The following is a 20,232-nucleotide window of genomic DNA, read 5'->3' as shown; positions in this document are numbered from 1 at the left end:
CAGTGATAAAAACAATAGCTATTTCACTGTATCAAGTTCACCATCTTTAAATTTTTTATTTACTTTCCGCTGTAATCTTAATGTTACTAGATCTGTACATTTTCTGTTTACTGAGTTCATACGGGTTTAAAATTCTTGATATAGAAAACATCCATCGCGAGGCACGTTGGCATTTAGACCAATGGATATGAGGTCTATTCCCAGCACAACGAAGGTCCCTATAGAAATAGTATTCGACATTTTACTGAATCACATGAGAAAATTTTGATATTATCCATAAATCGTAGCTAATTTTTATAATTTTAAAAATACATACCACATTTCAATTATACCTCTTCTTTTCTTTTCAGGTTCAAGATTTTCTCAATCCATTTAAAAATTAACTGTTCTCAATTTATACTATTGAAATTAGATCTAAAGACATAAATATATTAACGAAGTTTACAGGAGTATATTGAAGTTTACAGGAGTATATTGATTTTTGTTTGAAGTGATTCAAAATTCTTTAGATCCATTAGTTAGTTTTAAACGAAATTGATTGATGAATCTACATTGTTCAAACATATTCAAAAGTTTGATTTTTTTTTAAATTAGGAGAATCTTAAAAACTCATTAGCGGTGTTGGTTCATGAATATCATTAATGTTTTAGGTCTTATAATAAGATAAATTTTATCAAATTTATATAAGTTTAAAAATTTATTGCTCTAAATTTATTCTATCGAATTCAAATATGAGCTATTGCATATATTAAAGAGGTTTCTAGGGGTACATTAATTAAATTAATTTGAAGTAATTTAGACCTATAGAAATCTACACCATTTAAAAATTTAAAAGTTTAATATTTTTTGAACCCCAAAAAATCTTAGGAATCCATTGTTGATGTTGGTTAATAAGTATCATTGTCATAAGCCTTATAATAAATTTATGATAAATTTTATCAAACCTTTCTAAGTTTAAAACTTTACTGATCTTAATTTACAAAATTAGTTGATGGCCGGACCTAGAAAATTCTAAATTCTCCTTTTCTGTGTTTTAGCGAGCTTAGCGAGAATAACATGCAGATAAGATTTTAGCTAGACTACAAATATAGGTAGCGCTTAGACTAATATATATATTGATATCTCTTACAGGTACTTCCATATTCTTCAATTTCATCGTCAATGGAACACTATCTCATCTCCTTATTTTCTGGAACCCTGTTTTTGAATGATGCTCACGCCACTAGTCGTTTCATATGCAAGATGTCTTCACATTGTAATTGAACCGCAGCTTGAAATCAAATCTCGTAAGCACTAATTAAGTGGCATACGTGCGACTGTTCTTGCTTGTGGGGTTGGACATTGGCAGTTGGAGAGCAAGTTATATATTGATCGACAAATCTCGGAGACTTTCAATTAATTTGTTGATGTTCATCCTTAACATAATTGAAAATAATTTTAAATATACTTGTTTCTTCAAATTCTAATTCTTATTATGTATTATTATTGGGGGAAAAACATCAAACACCCAAAAAAAACCCTTCAAACATCTAAAATAAAGTCATACAAAATCATGGCAAGTTAAAAATATAATAAAGATAATAAATATCTACTTGTCTACACTTTTTTTAAAAAATTTCTTACGTGTAATTTTTGTAAACATATAAATGAGTGTTTTTTTTATAATTATACACCAAGAGTTTGTGGTGGTATATGATGACATAAATATTTTTCGTAATTTAATTTTACATTGCCCCATTAAATAGCATTGATGAAAGAAAATTTATAACCAATAATTTATGTTTATTTGATTCTTAAATATATAATTCATATTATATATACGTTATTCTTACCGCATGTGGTTCACTAATTAATTATCAGCATATTGTTTCAGTAATTCAAACACAATTAGTTTTTGTTAATCTAATTTCAATATTTAATATCTCATTCTGTTTGTGATGAGTTTAATCATTCTTTGTTGGAGTTATCAATCCTAAAGTTTTAATTTATCAAAATTTTAATCTTTATTAGTTAGTAGAATTACAGCAACCACATCAAATATGGCAATTTGATTTAGCTGCTTGTGTGTGTTCTTTCTAAATTAACGTCTGCTGCTAATTAGCAATCTAAAGCATTTCGACAAACACGCGATAGATCAGAGTGAGGGAGTGCAACGGAGACCAAGATCGCATTTCTAATCTGCGCGCTTGCTTTCGTCCCTTTTCCTCCTTCCTCTGCTACGCCTCTGATTAATGGCAGCGACGCCACCATCGCCGGCAGGGGATCTCCTTACGGTAATCTTGTCGCTGCTTCTTTTCCTCCTCCTGCTCATCCCTCTTTCGGTGCTCTCCGATCACGACGACGAGGCCTGCCTATCCAACCTCCGCATGTCGCTGACGGACCCCTCCGGCTGCCTACGTAACTGGACGGCAGCCGTCTTCGCCGCCCCCTGCAACGGCTTCACCTCTTATCTCGAGGGCGTCACCTGCAACAGCGGCCGCGTATACAAGCTCTCCCTCCCGGGCCTCTCCCTCGGCGGCATCCTCTCCCCCTCCCTAGCCAACTGCACCAACCTCCAGTCCCTCGATCTCTCCTCCAACGCTCTCACCGGCCCCATCCCCTCGGAGCTTTCCTCCCTCCTCAACCTCGCCGTCCTCAATCTCTCATCCAACCGCCTCTCCGGCCCCATACCCCCTGAGCTCGCCCTCTGCGCCTACCTCAACGTCCTCGACCTCCACTCCAATCTCCTCTCCGGCCTCATCCCTGACCAGCTCGGCCTCCTCGTCCGCCTCTCCACCTTCGACGTCTCCTGCAACCGCCTCGAGGGCCCCATTCCTTCCCTTCTCGCCAACCGCAGCGCCGTGGGCAGCGATGCCGCCGCTGCGGTGCCCAGGTTCAACGCCTCCTCCTTCTTCGGCAACAAAGACTTGTACGGCTACCCCCTCCCGCCGAAACGGAGCGGTGGCCTCTCGGTGCTCGCCGTTGTCGGGATCGGGCTCGCCAGTGGACTTCTCAGCTTGGTGCTTAGCTTCACCGCCGTTTGCATCTGGCTCCGGCTCACCGACCGGGCCGCATTGCTGCCCGGCGAGGAGGCAAAGATTTCAAGCCTCATGCCTGAATACTAACACCAATTCGCCACCGCCTCTGTTTTTCCATCGCCCTTTGTTTTTTCTCTTTTGTACGAAGTACATATTTGCTGCTTCGACTTCCTCCTTATTTGTTACCAAATTGTGTTGTAAACGAATCGATCAGTTGTATAAGCACATCGATGGCAAAATGAACTGCTAATTTGGCTGGTTTGATTCTTTTTCTTCGAACAATGATGATGGTTGAAGTGTCGTTATTTGTGTTCTTGGCAGTGTCGTGTTCTTTCTTACGGAAGATAAAGCTTTTATGGTGGAACTGAAGCTATTACACTTTGTTGTACCGCAAAGGCGTAGTCATAGATCCGGAATCACTAGTAGTCTCTAATTAGTGGATCCAAGATCATGGCTTAAATTTTCTGCAGCAAGAAACCGAGGCATTTGCAAAAGAACATTCAAATAAGCCCTGACACATCGCAGAGAGCACCATGACCATGAGATCTCTGGCAACTGACCAGATTTGCAGTTGCAGCACTGCTTATTGGAGACTATCTTCTGCAGGGCTCTTGCCGGAGGATCGGAGAACAGTGTGCTACGCCTCAAAGAAAAACAAAGAGTAAAAAATAATACCGTTACGTTGTTGCAATTATATGAACATAGCTCTATCTTAGCGTCTTGTACAGGGAGACACGCTGACGCAAATCCCACACTTCACATCAGCTTTGAGTAATTGAGTTTAACATGTTTCTTTTCGATAAGTGCGTAGCATATCAATGAACTCTGTCACAAGATTGACCGCACCCATTTCTTTTTCTCTTCCTTCGGGAAAGGCGTTCAGGCGTGCCTGAGGAGGGACCCAATGGCGTATGGGCAGAACGTTGAATGGAAGAATAACTCCCATCGTGTGATAATAAAGCTCAGATACTACTTTGCAAGGGTATGCCACGTTTTGAGTTCTTAGTGTCAGTAATGGAATCTATCTAAACCCACTAAATCTCCTTCATGGCCCGTCCTCAGGTTAAGAACTTACCAGCTGTGTTTCGGTGAAAGGAAACACAGACTGGTCTATCTACAGTGTTAATATATGTAGTAAAAAATTGTATATTATTCTTTGCAACAGATGGACTATTCGGATCTCATCTGATGCATGCGCTACGATTTCATTATATATTTACTCAATTTCAGATACTTAGTGACGTCAAAATGGTATTTGAAGGCTGAGCTCAACATATAACCCAATGCATTACTTCCATTTATTTACGAATCATTATTCTGCATCCACTCATTGTGAATCTCTCTGTTTCCTTGATTTCTTTTTTCTTCTACCTTGCACGTTTTTTTTTTTTGTTTGGCGATTTCTAGCAAACAAATTTAGAACGCTGCCTGAACCAGTCTAACTTAATTTAATTCCATGTGTTTCCTGTCTTATATTACTTCTACGAGGTGCTAGCACCGCACTCATACACGACGGTCACTCCAAAAAAAATGTAAATGAATAATTGACTCCCAAAAACCACAAACACAAACAAAAACAAAATCTACTAATGAAAGGAATTGCCAAATATCATTCTCTTCAATTTGATTTTGTGCCACGGCAACCGTATCATCGTATCATCATCATCATCGTGCGGAGCTGCTGTCGATGAACATGTCGCAGATGTTGCTGTAGATGGCCGCACTGCTAGAGGACATCGCCAACAGAATCATCACCCAAGCCAGCGCGCGGTCCTTCCTCGTCGCCACGCCATGCACGTCCCTGCCACCGGTCGAAATTAAAGCCCATAATCAATCAACGAGATCACTACTATCGCTAGCTACACGATGCATATATAGTTCAGAGCTATAATTAGTTGTGTACCTCAGCGCGATCAACGCCGGGAAGACGAACCCGACGGCGACCGAGGCGGTGGCGCCCGTGAACTGGAACGCGACCCAGATGCTGGGCACCAAGTTAGCGCCCATGAATACCAACAGCATGACTCCGTACGTGAGGAAGGCGAACCTGCCGTCGTCGTAGGCGATGGGCACTGCCGCCCGTGGGAATAGGAGGCCATCGAGGTTGAGCCGGAGGGAGTAGAACACGATGGGGAACACCAACATCAGGTGGGTGGCGTAGCTGAGCCTCACCACATCATTGATGGCGGTGCCGAAGCCTAGGTCGGCGTCGAAATTTGCCAGCACGTCGTCCATCGTCGCCTCCCCGAAGAGGAGGAACCCGAAGAGGCCGGTTGCCACGTACACGACCGAGCAGAGCGCCAGCGAGACCTGCACGATGCTCCTCATCTGACCAGGCTCCTTGAGCTCGTTCTCGATGGGATGCACTGCGAGTAGTTGATCAATATATGGGATCACTTGCACACCGAAGGTCTTATTTTGATTGATAAATGTGTGATATAAAGATCCCTACCGCTGAAGTGGCAAATGTAGGCTGTCACGAGAATGGGGACGGTGGTGAAGAGCTTCCAGAAGCTGGCGAGGTCGGAAACTTGGGGGAGGAGGCGCGGCATCCCAATACTGCCCTCCACCATCTTTGCGATGGCGATTCCGGCCATGACTACCACGAATACCACCGCCAAAGCCACCGAGAGAGCCGACGAGTACCGTAGCGAATCTACACGTGGGAGGAATCCGTAGATTAGAAACAGATTGAAACAGAGAAGAGGAGGCGTGCACCGTGATTGAAGCACTCACCAACGCGCTTTAGGGAGATTAAGGGAGCGAAGACGAAGATGGTGGTGGTGAGGAGGAGGAAGGCGCGCTCCGTCCACCATTGCTGGCCGAACCATCTCTCGAGGACGCCTGTGTGATGCTCTGCTCCGCTAACCGACGTGCCGGAGAGCACGTCCCCTGCTCAACATACCAACCGACGAATTATAATTTTGGAAGACTTTCCTAATAGGATTAGATGATCTGAGATATGGGGTATTTGCCAATGATGATCATGTAGACGACGAGCATGCCGAGGTTGTTGAGGATGATGCAGGACTGGAGGAGGGTGCCGCCGGGGGCGCCGAGAGCGTCGCCGACAATAGCGGCATAGGAATTGGCCACGGGGTTTGCGGGCTTGTCCGAAGTGGCAGATGGGCGACCGGCGCGGAGGATCATGTCGATAGAGGCGTGGGTGAGAAAAGCGGCGAGAGGGATGATGGCGAGGCCTGGTAGCAGGCCCAGGACCTTGACGGCCACAGGGATGGCCATGATGCCTGCCCCCACGATGGTGGTGGAAAGGTTGAAGACGGCGCCGGGGAATGAGGCGCCGCCATCTCTATCGCCGTCGTCGTTGTGCTTGCAGAGTAGCGGAGAGCGGTAGGAGCGACGGAGCTTGCGGCCGTCCCTGCCGGAGACCGGTAGGAACGTCATTGGGCGAGGGAGGCGGACGGCGGACCGCTAAGCGAAGGAGAATGGTGGGAGGGGGCCAGTCTATATTGTGGGCGATGAAACGTTGACCGCGGGGATTTTCCTATTTTTGGTTAGGTTGACCTGGGAACTTTGGCGACGGGAAAAAACTATTCTTCTCGTTGACCTAGTCTCGCATGGGTATGGATGGTTCAAGGGTAAATGCAACCGTCCCGGGGTTTGGTGCGAAGGTATTCGAACTCACTCATGATATTGATAAGAAACTTCCATATGAATAAATCGATCACGGCGCATAAACGTATACTCGAGCCTGTGGTTAGAAATAATCGTCCAATACTCACCATCCAATCTTGTCCGTCAACGTACCGACTTTGACCAAAGACTTCGATCGATAAAGGTTAGACCGATTTATTGCCCAGTATTCACTAATTGGAGTGGCTTCAGATGAGATCGCGAAAACACTTTGACGCCATCTTAGAACAAATTCAAGCTTAACCATTACATCCTCCAATTCTGGCAGACAAGCAATCACTATAATGACATTATCATTACATTTCCCACAGAAACAACAGAAATCATCCATGAAAATTACAACTCTTGTTAAAGCGTTCCTTACGTTTAACACATTTCTCAAAAAAAAAGAAAAAAGAAGAGTTGCCGGATCACTAACGAGCACTGTCCAGATGCAACAAGAGATGATAGGACCTGACCGTTCCTTTTTCAATCCATCAACATTATTTCTTATATAGACTTTTTTTAATAAAAATTGTACTCCTAACAATGCTCCTGATTTTACAACAATGGTAGCATTAACACCTATTTCAAATTTTCCTCTCCTTTATTGCTTCATAGGATGCCATTATTTCTTTGAACTTTGCCTCTGCAGCTTCTGCACTCAGCATTGGATGGAAAGGATTTATCCATTAATTTTTTCAAACATGAGACATGAGAATGATGACGAACAACACTAAACGAGCACAAACAAAAATTTACCTTTATTATCTTGATTTTGATCAGGATGGCACTCCAAAGCTTTTGCTCTGAAAGCTGACTGCAATAAATACAGAAAAATGTAAAAATACTTAAATAAAATCATATCAAGATTTTACTTCCTATTTCTGAAAGAAACCCACAGGGGTATATTCAAGAACTGGAGCACCTTCAGTCCTTTGTAAATTGACACAAAGAACACTGCACCATACAAAATTTTGTTTTCTCCAAAAAAGAAAAATATATACACTCCATAGTAATTAGTAAAGCTCTCAATAGTCATACAATAGTTTAGTTGCTCGACGGCGAGAGGTTGGACCCAGCTATCACAACTTACAATTTTCCAGCTTTTGCAACTGCTCATTCTGCTTGGCTCACTTGATCCTTTGGCCAACCCAGCCCCTCGCCTGACATGTACAACCCAACCATCCCAACTAGCCCAACCGACTTATTCAACTCACCCCTCTCGCCTGGTTCCCCTTGCCTTATTTGCTTGTTCATAATAAATATTCTTTGGAAAAATAAATGAATATTATGTATTTTTGGAAAATGAAATAGACGGAATAGTTATTATGGTAGCAATATCGGAAGTAGGATGAACAGGAAACCACAATTCCATGGAAATTGATATTTCAAGTTTATTTTTATAATCAAATACAAAAATACTTATTCCAGAAATGACACCATAAAGAGAAACAATTATTTGTTAGTAATGATACATCTCTCCCTTGAGCAAGTAATCCATGCATTTGCCTACATAAGACAGTTCAAGCAGTCATGAATTCATGATCATTGGATAGAAATGAATTGCAGAGAGATATTCACGATGGTATCTATCTGAATGCTGAAAAATACATATCCTAACTCAAAAGGTGCAGTGCTTGCTTCCCAGTTCTCGAACATAACTTAGTTGAAGCATATAGATAGATGAAAGTAGGAGAAACAAAATACCAATACGAGAATATAATGTACCTTTATCTCAGCATCAGAAAATGGCACTGGTCTCGACCTATAAAAGGAAACGTTACACATTGAATCATTTGTATGAACAAAATTGCTAACTTTATAGCAAGAAGTAACAGATACAGGTTTAGTTTTCAGAGTCAATTTGTGACATTAACAAGTAGAAAAACTTAGGAAAGGGTGGTAAGAAACTATCAACAAATAGACAGACTTAAAGAAATCTGATATATTACAAAAATCATTCAATTATAGCGAATTCCAGATGCATCTTATAGATAGAGACACATGCAACTAGTCATTTGTATCCACATTAGCTTGATTATTCTTTGCTTTATTCCATGAAAGCATATATGGTACACCAGAATTGTCTCCTCTATAGTTTGCTCATGTACATATAGTTTATCCACAAATATACAGCAGTTTAATCCTTCCTCCACTCTGAAAACAGGTATCATGGAAAAATCTATTCTTTCATGCAAATCAAAATATGCAGCAGAATTAGACTGTCTTGAAGTGGAGAGTTGGAAATACCTTGAGGGAGACCTTCAGGTTCAAGATATATTGGGGTGTGTGTGTGTGTGTGTGTGTGTGTGTCCGTAAATGAATTTCACATAATATAAAAAACAAACTGCAATGATCAAAAAGCTATAATTTCTGTTTGCAGTGCGCACTAGGAAATGTACCAAAACTACAATGGTCAAATACCTATATAGCCAGTGTTACGATTTTATACATGATATGTAAAACAGTGTTACCACTGTCTTCTCTTTCCATTCTTGATTGGTAAGGAAGCTAGACATTTTAATTAACTGGATAACAAACAAAAGACAAATACTTATGCTAACCTACCTGTAGTTTGGTCAAGATTGTCAGAACAAACCCCTTGCACACTATAAACTATGTTACTTGGACTCCTTATTTGCCCTCATCTACCCACATCGGAGATCTGACAGTCTGGCATAACACCTTGATCTTTTAGTTGTAAAAAGTCAAGAAAAATAATCTGACATCTCTATTCATACTCATGTCAGGAATTAATACTAGACTCCAGAGAGACTGAGAAACATAAATTTAAGTAACAAATATTAACTCAGATATTTAGCAGTTAAATGACAACATCAGTTTTTCACTTTTCAACTAAAGGTATTTAGTCGTCCCATTAGTTTGTGTCAAATTTTATGACAAGGAAATTTTTCTTATTCAATGTCCATTAGATAGCAATTTCCAATCATGTCAATACTCTATAATGAAAGCAATGCAAGTATTGCATATCTGCAAAAGGTTGGAACAACGGGACTGGTCAGGGCATAGTGGCGCGAGGAATTGCATGCACATTTTGCTTGCATGCCTCGAGATATTGGCTTTCACCAGCTGCGCCCGCCCGTGCAAAGGCTCTGTTACAACACAAATCAACCTTGTGCAATATGAGTGTAGCTTGATACTTCACATAAACAAGTTTACTAAAAATTTACTAGCCAAAAAAATGTACCAAAAAGTAATAAAAACCACAAGAATAAATCTGCAAATTGATGAGTGACAAAAAGAAAAGAGAAAACAAAAGTACCAGTCAAGACCTAAGACTTTGTAATGGTGTGACATTGAATAGTTTCCACCATGCCTTGGGCTGAAGTCGTAATTGGTTCTTTGCTCTTGGTAATATGTATTTGTCCTGTAATACCAATCATCCTGTGGAATATGGTGATAAGCACCATGGTCTTTGTCCCTCCAATGCTCATAGCTCCTCTTAAATTTATATCTCTCTCTATTAAATATTCTTTGCATGCGCCTGATTCGCTCCTGCACAGATTACAAAATACTGGAGTCACTAGTTGCACCAATCATTTATGCACCACCACCCAAGATCATTGATGGCAGGACATAGACATTACAGATAATGGTTAATCTAGAAATAATGATCATTCTGCAAATATACAAAGCCATGCAAAAGACCAATTCATACAGTGGTTGGGAGAGTTCATACTATCTTAATTCGACAATATGCAATCATCAGTGAATAATTATAATATCAAAAGGTTGTGGCAAACAAAACCCACAAAAATTTAACCTCGTGTTATCACCTTGTCATTGGGAAAAACAATATTCTAATTACAATCCCTCCCTCTAATAGTTTAACAATTTTTCTCATTACCTGCTCCAATCAAACATCTAATTTTCTCCAAAATAAGTTAGGCAGAAGTCTATTTCCTTGGATTTTGTCCATGCCCCACAACATTATGACAATAAAAGTGCAAGCTTTAGCCTTAAGAGATTCTTATCTTAATAAGATAATTGCTTATCACAACAATTCCAAATCACTAGAGAAAGATTCAATGTTATACTGTTGTTTTAAGTAGCATTCCATTTCACCAGCAGGAAGATTGGACTTTAGCCTAACTGAAGCCCAACATGTGAACTGACCTAATTCAAATTTTTTACTTCGTTTATGTTTTAACCTATTGATGTTGGAACAACTTGAACCAAGTCCACCTCAATTGATACCAGAGTTTGATTTGGTGGCACTTACTCCAAAAGCTTAAGCTATGAAGAAAGGTCCCAAGCTAAAAGTCTTTTCTCTTTAATGTTGTCAACTCAGCATCTTATCGGTAGAATAGAGTATCAACAAAGATAAAATTCTAAAACTAAAAAAAAGCTTGATGGAGAATAGAGAGTTAATGTTTAGGTACAATCAGAAATCAAATTATGTGAACAAGCATTTTTTTCTAAATAGAAAAACTACAAAGTAGTTAGTGGCAAATATAACTAAAGAATTCAAACTATTAGAAGGCAAACACCATCTTGATATAATCATAAACTATGTGTGGATGATAGTTTCTATCTATTTTCTGTTGTGTTTTGGGCCATAGATGTAGAGACAATATGTTTGATTCCCACGTATGGATTCTGGCAGTGCAAATCTTGTGATCGAAGAACTAATTACTTTAACAATGTTGCCATTAATAAAACAATACAGTAGATAGCTAGAGTATTCACCAAATGATGTTCCACAGGAAGATTAACCATAATTAAGGTATGTTGTGAGGGCCCACAAAAAATTGCTAATGAATCACTGTTTCAGTTGTATGCTTTCAACTCTTTTTAAAGTAAGAACACAATTTGTACAAACAAGATAGTATAAAAAACATCATTACGTTAAATTCCTATTGGAAACAAGTGAGAGGTATTAACATCACAAACTTAGATAGTATTCCTCAAGAAATGAACTAGGTCCTAAAACTGAATGATGTATGAAATTATGTACTTGCCACTCTTGCACGTTCTTCCTCGGATTCCTCATGCATTCTCTGGTTATATCTTTTCCAAGATTCATCACTATAACCTCCACGGTTTGAACTATTAGCTGTATTCCTCCATGACGTACTTGACTCTGTTTTTTTAAACTGGTACAAGGAAAAAAAATCACAATAATTCTTTCAGAGCATGAAAGAACGGAATATCTATGTTATCTATTAAAGCATTGAACCAATATGTGCATGATTACAGGTATTTATTTGAAACCTCATCATCATAGTGCCAAAAATTTTACATACTAGAAGTCATGTCCATGATAAAGTGTGTCAAAGGAGGTTGAATAATTCTGAGCTTATAGGGAAAAACTAGTAAAATAACTAAAGCTTAATAAGTTGTTGGAAGCTGATTCTCAAAAAATTTTCTAATATTCTTTCTAAAAAACGACAACATTCCAAAAGTGATACGAGAGAATTCTAATATGAACGTGAAACGTAGCCTGTGAAAAGTGAATTGGTCGTATAAGGCATCTCGAACGGGTGACCAAAACGAGGAAAGTTGATAAATTTAAATTGACGGCCAACAACGATGGGGCAAACCCAAGAACTAGGTTTACCTGAGAGTAGAACCAATCGCCTGTCCTGCGCAGCTGACTAACCTGCAAAAGCCAACCCAAGGAAGCGATGCAACCGCGTCAGAACAATTTTCCAAAGGCGGATCATTCGAAGCGTTGGATGGGTGCAGAACTCTGAAGCACTCAGAGAAACAATTCCTTTAAAAAAAAACTAAGAGCACGAGAGGATTGATGATTACCGCGACGGTTGTGGCGGTGACACCAATAACACCGAAGAGAAGAAGCCCCCATGCCCTGTAAATGTGATCTCGATCCTCCCAAGGTCTTGGCTCGCCCTCCTTATTGCCGGAGTTCATCGCCGCCATGAAATTAGATGCAAGATCGAGCTCCAACCCAAGGGACCTAATTCAAGGTCATGCTTCGATCGATCGATCGATAAAAAGAACGAGGATGAGCGGCGAGCTGATCGCTCCGTTCGAGAACTAGCCCCCTCGACTCGAAGAAAAAGGCCGTTCTTGAGTTGCCGATGAAGAACAAGACGATGGTTCGGATCCGGGCGCCAATCACCATAGGATCCGAGAAGTCTATATACCTGAGAAGAAGAAGGGTTTTATTGTCTAATGATTAATTAGTTTAGTGTGATTGAATTTTATACCATTATTATAAGCACAAAGTAAAAAAATGTATTTATTTTAGATAGTCTTGATTACACGTGTTAAGTACACTGTGTAAAGGTTTACGTTAAATGATTTATTAAAATAAATACAAAAAATAAGGCTATATAATAAATAGTTGTTAGACAAAGAAAAAGATATATTAAATCCTTGCGAATACAAATTGATCTTCTCATACATATTTTATCTTGATACAGATTTAAATCACGATATTACCAATCTGAAATCTCCGATCCATTCAAATCATCACTCGGAGCGATTAGTAGTCCTTCCACTCGTACAATTAAACACGAATTAATTTTAAATTATTCTTGAAATGTGGTGGGAGGAAACTAGATCAGGAACTGTATTCTTTGAAAGGATTCTGTTGGTAAGATTGGCTAGTATTGTCTATCGTAAAAGCATAACCGCACACAGAGAAGTTATAGGATCATGGAGTCCTATTTGTTTTCCATCATGTGGATTCCATGCAGGGAATTTAAGATAGTTTCTGGAACACTATGCCATCAAAGTCAGAAAAGAAAAAGAATAATAGATATATCGTATATAATTCACTACCGATCGCCAAGGTCAGCTCCAATCGTGCAAATGGACCGACTTAATTAAATTCTCAGAATGAGAATTTATTCTCGAATATTTGGTGAAATTTTGCTAGCTCTGCAAAATTCTAATCCTACAGTCTGCTCCTTTTCTCCTTGCTTTGGTTGCATCATTAGATGCATGCATCAACATCTTATCGCCACCGCCCTGCTCCCTTTTCATTTGCTTTTTTTTTTTCTCATCACCTCCCCTGTTTAAATTACAGGCATACTTGTTGTTTCACATACGACTCATTAACTTAGAATAAGCGAAGCGAATGTCGTTTTTGCATAGTACTTAATTTTATGGAGGTCTAAGTCAATACTAAACTTTTAATCATGCATGTTAAACGTATTGTATATGGAATAACACGGAGAAAGGGGATGCCAAGGACCAACTGATCGAGGCATCCAATAATTTCAGCAGATTTGAGGATTTAGCGTTCATGGGTTCCAAGGAATAACATTGAGCGAGTCCACACAAGTTATTATTATTCTTTACAGACCAAGCACACTGCTTTCCTGGACCTTCTGTCCCAATGTTGCAAATTTGCACAACGCTCTATAAAATTTGAAAGATAGTACGTTCGTGAGAGGATAAGCTTTCCTAGGGTAACAATCACCAGGCACACATCAGCTTCCTGTTTGGAGCTTGCGTGTAAAGCGGTAGAAAGTTGACTAGAAAGGGCATGGCTGAGAAGAATAAAATCATGAGCAGCTAGCCACCACGGGAACGGTAGGTGCGACCAAAGGTTGTGTGTATTGTGCAAGAGGAGGCAAATCTTAGTTTACCCTCTTACGCCATCTTTTGCGAAGAGTGGTCCTTCATGGAATCTTTTAACAGTCGTACTCTAGTTTGCCGACGTCCAAAAACAGATGCAAAATCCTATATTTCTGCAGGAATAATCGACTTCCCCACTTCATCATATAATTCTCCAGCCCTCTATATAAATAGAAAACCAGAGAGATAGCGAAGCGTGCAATTAAGCATGACGATGAGCCAGGAGGGTGCCTGTGACATCAGCCTTTCTCTCGAGCTGAGCATTGGCCGGAGCAGGAGGAGCGCCAAGGAGTGCTCCGAGCCCTGCTTCACATTTAGCCTTAGCGACAGCTTCGGAGCAAGTGATGCTGGCCTCTCTGTCAAGAAGGAAATTGCTAGTCATGATATAGCATGCGAGGAGGTGGAGGTGGAGGGGCTGTCGTTGTTCCGCAGCGGTACTGGCAGCGACGAGGACGACGACGTTGGCGTGAGGAAGAAGCTTAGGCTTACAAAGGAGCAGTCTGCTCTGTTAGAGAACAGATTCAAGGAGCACAGCACCATAAATACGGTAACTAATAAAACTTGCTCAGTTCCAGGTCAATTTGCATGCCGCCGCTCACCGGTTTGATTTATTGTTTACGCTGGTGTGTGCTCAGAGGCAAAAGCATGCCCTGGCTGAGCAACTCAATCTCCGGCCACGGCAGATCGAAGTATGGTTTCAGAATAGACGAGCAAGGTTTGTCTCTAAATCCATCCAATTTTTAACGTGGTAAAAAGAAAAGAAGCACGAGAGAATTAGCTCTGTTGTGGAACGTGTCAGGACTAAGCTGAAGCAGATGGAAGTGGACTGCGAGTTCCAAAAGAAGCGCTGCCAGAAGTTGAGCGACGAGAACCGGAGGCTGCACAAAGAGCTACAGCAGATAAAGACTCTGCTCAAAGCTGCACCATCTCACATGAGCTTCCCTGCTGCAGTCAACCTCACCATCTGCCCTTCCTGTGGGAGGAGAGGTCACAGTAGTGCTGGCAATGACCAATAAGTCATTTAGGACAACCTCGAATCCACACACGTTCCTCTCTTTTTACTGGGAACGGAAGCATTGCAGTGCCGCGAAGCATCATCAAAGTGAATATTTTGACTTTAATTTCTCGTCAATGGTCGGTCAATATGTGAAATGTAACCCCTGGTGCAATCGTTCAGGCTTAGTCGCCAACCATGCATGACTGCACTCTGTAGTGTGCCATTACTTTGCTAGCAAGAACACGTTTGATAATTTGAGTTGCATGCTGATTGGGACAGGTAGCCATGGATAAGAAGGAATTGAGGGCACGTGAAGATGACACAGTTCGATATCAGCACGAGCACTCCCCTCGCTACGTGATAAGCTATAACCGATCGAATTGGTTCAGTGCAGGGAATATCATGGGAGCCCCCAGTGAGAACATATGCTGTCGGCCACTTTCAATGTGGACGCCGTTGCAGTTTGTAATTATCCGAAGTGTGTGACTAATGTGAAGTAGTACTAAGAAAAATTCCCACAAATTGGGAAAAAGGGACCATTATTGAGAGGCACCCGCTTAAGGTACAAGTCCGGCAACGAGTCATTTCTGATCTTTCTATCTTTGCGTAGGAAAAAGAGTGCAAACATATAAAGCCAGCAAAAAAAAATTCAAGCACAGGTATCTTTCTTTAGTATTGCAAGTTTAACCATGGTTGGTTGCTGCAGTGAAGCGGTTGATTCTTAACCGATTAACCGATGTGAAATACCCTGTTGATTGCTTCACCCCTTCTACAGTGAGCTATTAGGCCAAAGCCAAGTCTGTCATGATTTATTCTTTTTTTGAAATCGTTTGAGACAGTTCTTGTATGCCACAAGGCTATTAAGAAGCAATTTCATATGGTTAAAAATGAGATCATCCAACGTTGTGGCCAATATCATTCGTAGGATAATCACTATTCCATCCGATGCTATAGAGAAAGGATAGAAAGAGCATGGGTCAAAAACAGCTACTTAGAAGCATATATAGTAGATCCCAAACGAGACCACACCATGGCCACAAGTGTGTAGGGAAAACAAGAAGAGAGTCGAACCTTCTTGACGTTAGCATGCACAAGTGAAATAGTTGTGGAGTAGTTGGCAATAAAACTACGACTTTACGCAATCAACACACCTAGCTTTAACTGTAAGGAAAAGTGGAGGAATACAATTGAGTTCGTCCATGATGGGGGTTAATCAAAATTCGTTAAAGATTGATTACAATAACTAAAATATTTTAATATTTATTGCATATGGGAACATAAATATATTTGTAAAATGATAGCACATGAGATGAGATGGTAATTAATTTTCTCGTCTCTTTCTCATTCTTTCTTTAAAAAAAAAAGGATATTTAGACAGAAGACATTTTATTGTAGCAATTATTTTTTGATTGATATGAGCAATTACAGATTTTTTTATCCTAATAAATTTGTAAATCTACATAACTAAGTCCCTTCTTTCTTATAAATATCTCCCATATATGCATAATCACTACTCAAATTTGTTTTTCTTTAAAATATTAACCTTTTTTCTAAATCCTCCCCTCTTAACTAAAATTTAGTATAATTTACCTCTCAACTCGTAATTTTGTCTCCACCACCTAGCTACTCATACAATGAGATAGATAATTGTTTAATTCCGATCCTCTCATTGAGATTGAACTTAAAGGGAGGATATATTCCATGTTAGAGTTTCCTATCACCATGCTAATAAAAGTTTGGTTCCCATTCCATCTCTTCCCAAATTATAGATATATAAAGTGACTTTGGTTAGGGTCTCGTAATGTGGATCATTGTTAAAACAGGGTGCAACAAGGAAACATGCAAATGGTAGTAAGAGAGGGAGCCTATTACTGTATAACATATAACGTCAGAGAGGAAAAATATATGAGAAGGGGATCAAAGGGAAAAGGGCCACCACCATAGTCCGTCTTCTAGTTTCATCTTTACTTGTGTCTTGTCATTTTCGATTTCTTAATAAATCTAACAAAAAGAACGCCAGTTTTCTCCTACAATCGAGTCAACCAGAAAAACGTGAAAGCACTGACCTAAAACTCAAAAGCTGCAAACATATCTTTTCCTATGGTTGTATATGTTTGTATGAAAAGCCGCGAGGTGATGCGTGGTTGAGGTGACTGCCACCAAACCCTCCCCTGCCATGCCCTACGAGGCGAGGTCAGGAAAGCCAATGTACCCCCACGTAGAGAGGCTCCCACCACCATGCATCCCTTCTCGTGCTAATTAGCACTCGCCATTTAGCACCTGATTAACAAACTGCTGCAACTTCTTTTAACTGCACTCACTTGAGCGATTCGTCAGTGTACTGGCTGCAACATTTCAACTGCAAACGCACGTTAACGAATCCGTATTACCCATTCGATTGCGCCGGACCTGGGGAGTTAGAAAGAATCAAGGATAATGAGTTTGATCCACAATAATTCCTTCGTGCATGCTTTAATGGATTAGGACTATGTCCAAGCTCAAGGGATGATTAGTAGTTCTGTGTGCGCCTGAAGGTTCAAACAGAAGCAGCTCTAAGTCCACAATTTCTTTAAACGAGCGCAATCATTAAGCTAGACGAGTAAATTATGTGAACATTAATGTGATGGGTGAGCTGATAGATTTAAGATAGATTTTACCTGGTTGACGATGAGGATGACGGTGGAAGATTGGCAGAAGTAAGATTAGTCATGTCCATGATAGTGTCCTGCCTGATTGGTCAATGCATATATGACAACAATATTTGATTTAAATGGGTTTTGTTGAGCATAATGTATCTGTGACATCCTAACTTACAAAATAGAAAAATTCAGATAACAGAATAAATAAGACTGAAGAAAAATATAAAATAAATAAGATTAAACAATAAAAATTTAGAAAATACAAACTATAAACTCTTAATATTTATATGATTGTAGAATAAATACTCATTCTAATGTGATATGATTTTATATGGCAAATAAGTAAACTGTTTTTTTTTTGCAACTTTTACACTAGATTTTTTCTATACTACTTTATAGATGAAGTTGAAATATTCTCAAACATTGCCATGATGTTTATGTCTATAGTTAATATTATGTCTATAGTTAATATTACATGAAAATGCTTCTATTTTTATTGCCTCCTCCGACTTTAGTATTTACCATTATTTCTTTGACACGACGACAAGAGAACGTTAATGTCGGAAATTTGAGTAGCAAATGCAGGAAGGACACTAATCCATGTATTGGTGGAGTTTGTTTTTATTTAATTATGTGCATAAATATGTAATATATTACGATTTGTACTTGTGAACACAAAAGGATAAACGTTAGAGTCGAAAAGTCTTGACTATTTTCATTATATTCTTATATAATTTTTAAAATATTAATTATCTTAAATTGAAATATTATCTTAATGTGAATAGTCAACAACTCAATTTTATATTCCAGAGACATAATTAAGTTAGTTAGAAAAGAACAAAAGTTCAAATTTTGATGAAATTGATATAATATTCTCATCTGATTCATTATAACTTTTTGATTTATCTTTTTATAGATAATTATGGAGCTGACGCGGTGAGACCGTTGAGATGACAGATTCCACTTTTTATGTTAGAAAAAATATGAAAAATTAAGAAGAAATATTATTTGTGTCGAATCTTTGCCGCCCACCCAGCATGACCTAATTTTCAGACTGAGATTAACATAACAAGACTCAGTTTTTGCCTTTTTGGCGGATTATACCGCTCCACGCTGGGTCGCCGGCACGGGGAATTCCAGCTTGTGGTGGACGTGAAGATGGAAGAACAATCCAAGGGAATAATGCAGTGTCTCTTGGAGGCAAGTGGTGGCATGGGGAAGCGGCGGGGGCGGGGGCGGGGGCGGAGGCGGGACGCAATGGATGCCTGCTGCCAATCACTGACAGGTCTTGTCAGTTGTCACCTTCTCTCCACTGAGCCAGCACAGGCGCATGCAGGTGGATCCCTCGGCTAGCGAAAGCGAAACTCCCGGGGGGCGACTCGCTCCCCTCCCCCGTCGGCCCTTCTGATTTCCTCCGTTCTCACTTCTCGTGGCAGTCTGCGCCTGGCACAACAGCATAGACATCACTGACAGTGCCGCGATGCATGCATATTGTTGATGGTTCGTTCATGCCCAGAATCACTGTTACTAATAAGGCGTCTTTCAATTATACACGCACATGAATTAAGTTATTCGAGGAGCTGTATCTGACTGACATCACATGGAGCATCCTTCACTGCTTTAATATATTCCTTCTTTCAAAACCTCCCATGCCACTGTACTTGTGAATAAGAATCCATACGCGTCATTGATGGAATAGAATTAAAGGACCTGGAATGATAATTTCAGATATAGAATCTGGATTTAAGTAGGCGTGCAGTTTTGTTAACCTTGAAATTTAATGATAAACTCATTAAAATCAACCCACACACACACCACTCGATTATGATGGGCACTGACACTGTGAAGGCCCAGAGCGGGATGTGTCTAATCATTAACTATTAGTTTAAAACAAAGAAAGAGAGTATACACCATGAAAAAAAAAATACAAACATCCTTATTAGTAATTTGAAATACAATCATAGTACACATAAAACGTATACCAAATTAATCTGTTTCTACTATTAGAACTGTGATATGATATTATCAAATGTATATGATACACATACAAGTTAATCTTGTGATTTTTGTAAGATGTAAAATAGATTTTTTTAAAAAAATAAGACGTTATGTATTTTTATCTAGACATTTTAAAATTTAACCATGCTATCAAGGATGTCAAACAATGTTGTTTTTGTTCTTAATGACAAAGAATTGAAATACTATACATGTAAGTGGGTATGACATACATCAAATGCATAAATTTTTAAAAGAAAATTCTTCATACTAAAATAATGCAGGTATGATGTGACATAGCAATACAAATTCATATTATCATGACAAGATACATATATGAAATAATGTCATGGCATGTGATAGGGCACACAATCAT

The 20,232-nt window shown here is 39.7% G+C and overlaps 4 protein-coding genes across 5 annotated transcripts; 2 read left to right on the top strand and 2 right to left on the bottom strand.

Moving 5' to 3' along the window:
* The first annotated feature begins 2,231 nt into the window (after positions 1–2,231).
* On the top strand, positions 2,232–3,104 carry LOC141828613 (receptor-like protein 44). Its single transcript, XM_074716065.1, has one exon. The coding sequence runs from the start codon at positions 2,232–2,234 to the stop codon at positions 3,102–3,104; it is 873 nt and encodes a 290-aa protein (XP_074572166.1).
* Positions 3,105–4,682: 1,578 nt separating this feature from the next.
* Positions 4,683–6,422, bottom strand: LOC141827132 (amino acid transporter AVT6A-like). Its single transcript, XM_074714391.1, has 5 exons — positions 5,993–6,422; positions 5,754–5,909; positions 5,470–5,673; positions 4,921–5,383; positions 4,683–4,818 (listed from the first exon to the last, which is right to left on the bottom strand). Exons 1-5 carry the CDS (start codon positions 6,420–6,422, stop codon positions 4,683–4,685), a joined length of 1,389 nt encoding a protein of 462 aa, XP_074570492.1.
* A 515-nt stretch (positions 6,423–6,937) lies between these two features.
* LOC141827495 (uncharacterized) lies at positions 6,938–12,681 on the bottom strand. 2 transcript variants are annotated; one of them, XR_012601687.1, is made up of 7 exons: positions 12,432–12,681; positions 12,235–12,276; positions 11,636–11,770; positions 9,947–10,169; positions 8,382–8,418; positions 7,413–7,470; positions 6,938–7,308 (listed from the first exon to the last, which is right to left on the bottom strand). XR_012601687.1 is itself a non-coding variant. In XM_074714760.1 (7 exons), the coding sequence occupies exons 1-7, from the start codon at positions 12,555–12,557 to the stop codon at positions 7,241–7,243; spliced, it is 699 nt and encodes a 232-aa protein (XP_074570861.1). In that variant the 5' UTR covers positions 12,558–12,681; the 3' UTR covers positions 6,938–7,240. The 2 variants fall into 2 exon arrangements, 1 of the variants encoding a protein (XP_074570861.1); XM_074714760.1 differs by having other exon boundaries at positions 9,937–10,169.
* A 1,752-nt stretch (positions 12,682–14,433) lies between these two features.
* LOC141828408 (homeobox-leucine zipper protein HAT22-like) lies at positions 14,434–15,460 on the top strand. Its single transcript, XM_074715835.1, has 3 exons — positions 14,434–14,772; positions 14,861–14,940; positions 15,025–15,460. Exons 1-3 carry the CDS (start codon positions 14,434–14,436, stop codon positions 15,239–15,241), a joined length of 636 nt encoding a protein of 211 aa, XP_074571936.1. The 3' UTR covers positions 15,242–15,460.
* The last annotated feature ends 4,772 nt before the right edge of the window (positions 15,461–20,232 follow it).

Source organism: Curcuma longa, chromosome 4 (genome assembly GCF_044706935.1).
Source record: "Curcuma longa cultivar G26 ecotype Majalengka, Jawa Barat chromosome 4, ITB_CL_G26_1.1, whole genome shotgun sequence".
NCBI classification, from domain to species: domain Eukaryota; kingdom Viridiplantae; phylum Streptophyta; class Magnoliopsida; order Zingiberales; family Zingiberaceae; genus Curcuma; species Curcuma longa.
This window is presented reverse-complemented; position numbering and strand designations above follow the sequence as displayed.

What these genes read in the sequence shown, in the direction of transcription:
- LOC141828613 (XM_074716065.1), top strand. Translation starts at nt 2,232, where the DNA reads ATGGCAGCGACGCCACCATCGCCGGCAGGGGATCTCCTTACGGTAATC.
- LOC141827132 (XM_074714391.1), bottom strand. Translation starts at nt 6,422, where the DNA reads ATGACGTTCCTACCGGTCTCCGGCAGGGACGGCCGCAAGCTCCGTCGC. An exon ending in CGTCTACATGATCATCATTG is followed by an intron (nt 5,910 to 5,992) that starts GCAAATACCCCA and finishes TATGTTGAGCAG; the next exon opens with GGGACGTGCTCTCCGGCACG. An exon ending in CTACATTTGCCACTTCAGCG is followed by an intron (nt 5,384 to 5,469) that starts GTAGGGATCTTT and finishes AACTACTCGCAG; the next exon opens with TGCATCCCATCGAGAACGAG.
- LOC141827495 (XM_074714760.1), bottom strand. Translation starts at nt 12,557, where the DNA reads ATGGCGGCGATGAACTCCGGCAATAAGGAGGGCGAGCCAAGACCTTGG. An exon ending in AGGAAGAACGTGCAAGAGTG is followed by an intron (nt 10,170 to 11,635) that starts GCAAGTACATAA and finishes TAATCTGTGCAG; the next exon opens with GAGCGAATCAGGCGCATGCA. An exon ending in TCAAAATCAAGATAATAAAG is followed by an intron (nt 7,309 to 7,412) that starts GTAAATTTTTGT and finishes TGCTGAGTGCAG; the next exon opens with AAGCTGCAGAGGCAAAGTTC.
- LOC141828408 (XM_074715835.1), top strand. Translation starts at nt 14,434, where the DNA reads ATGACGATGAGCCAGGAGGGTGCCTGTGACATCAGCCTTTCTCTCGAG. An exon ending in AGCACAGCACCATAAATACG is followed by an intron (nt 14,773 to 14,860) that starts GTAACTAATAAA and finishes GTGTGTGCTCAG; the next exon opens with AGGCAAAAGCATGCCCTGGC. An exon ending in TTTCAGAATAGACGAGCAAG is followed by an intron (nt 14,941 to 15,024) that starts GTTTGTCTCTAA and finishes GGAACGTGTCAG; the next exon opens with GACTAAGCTGAAGCAGATGG.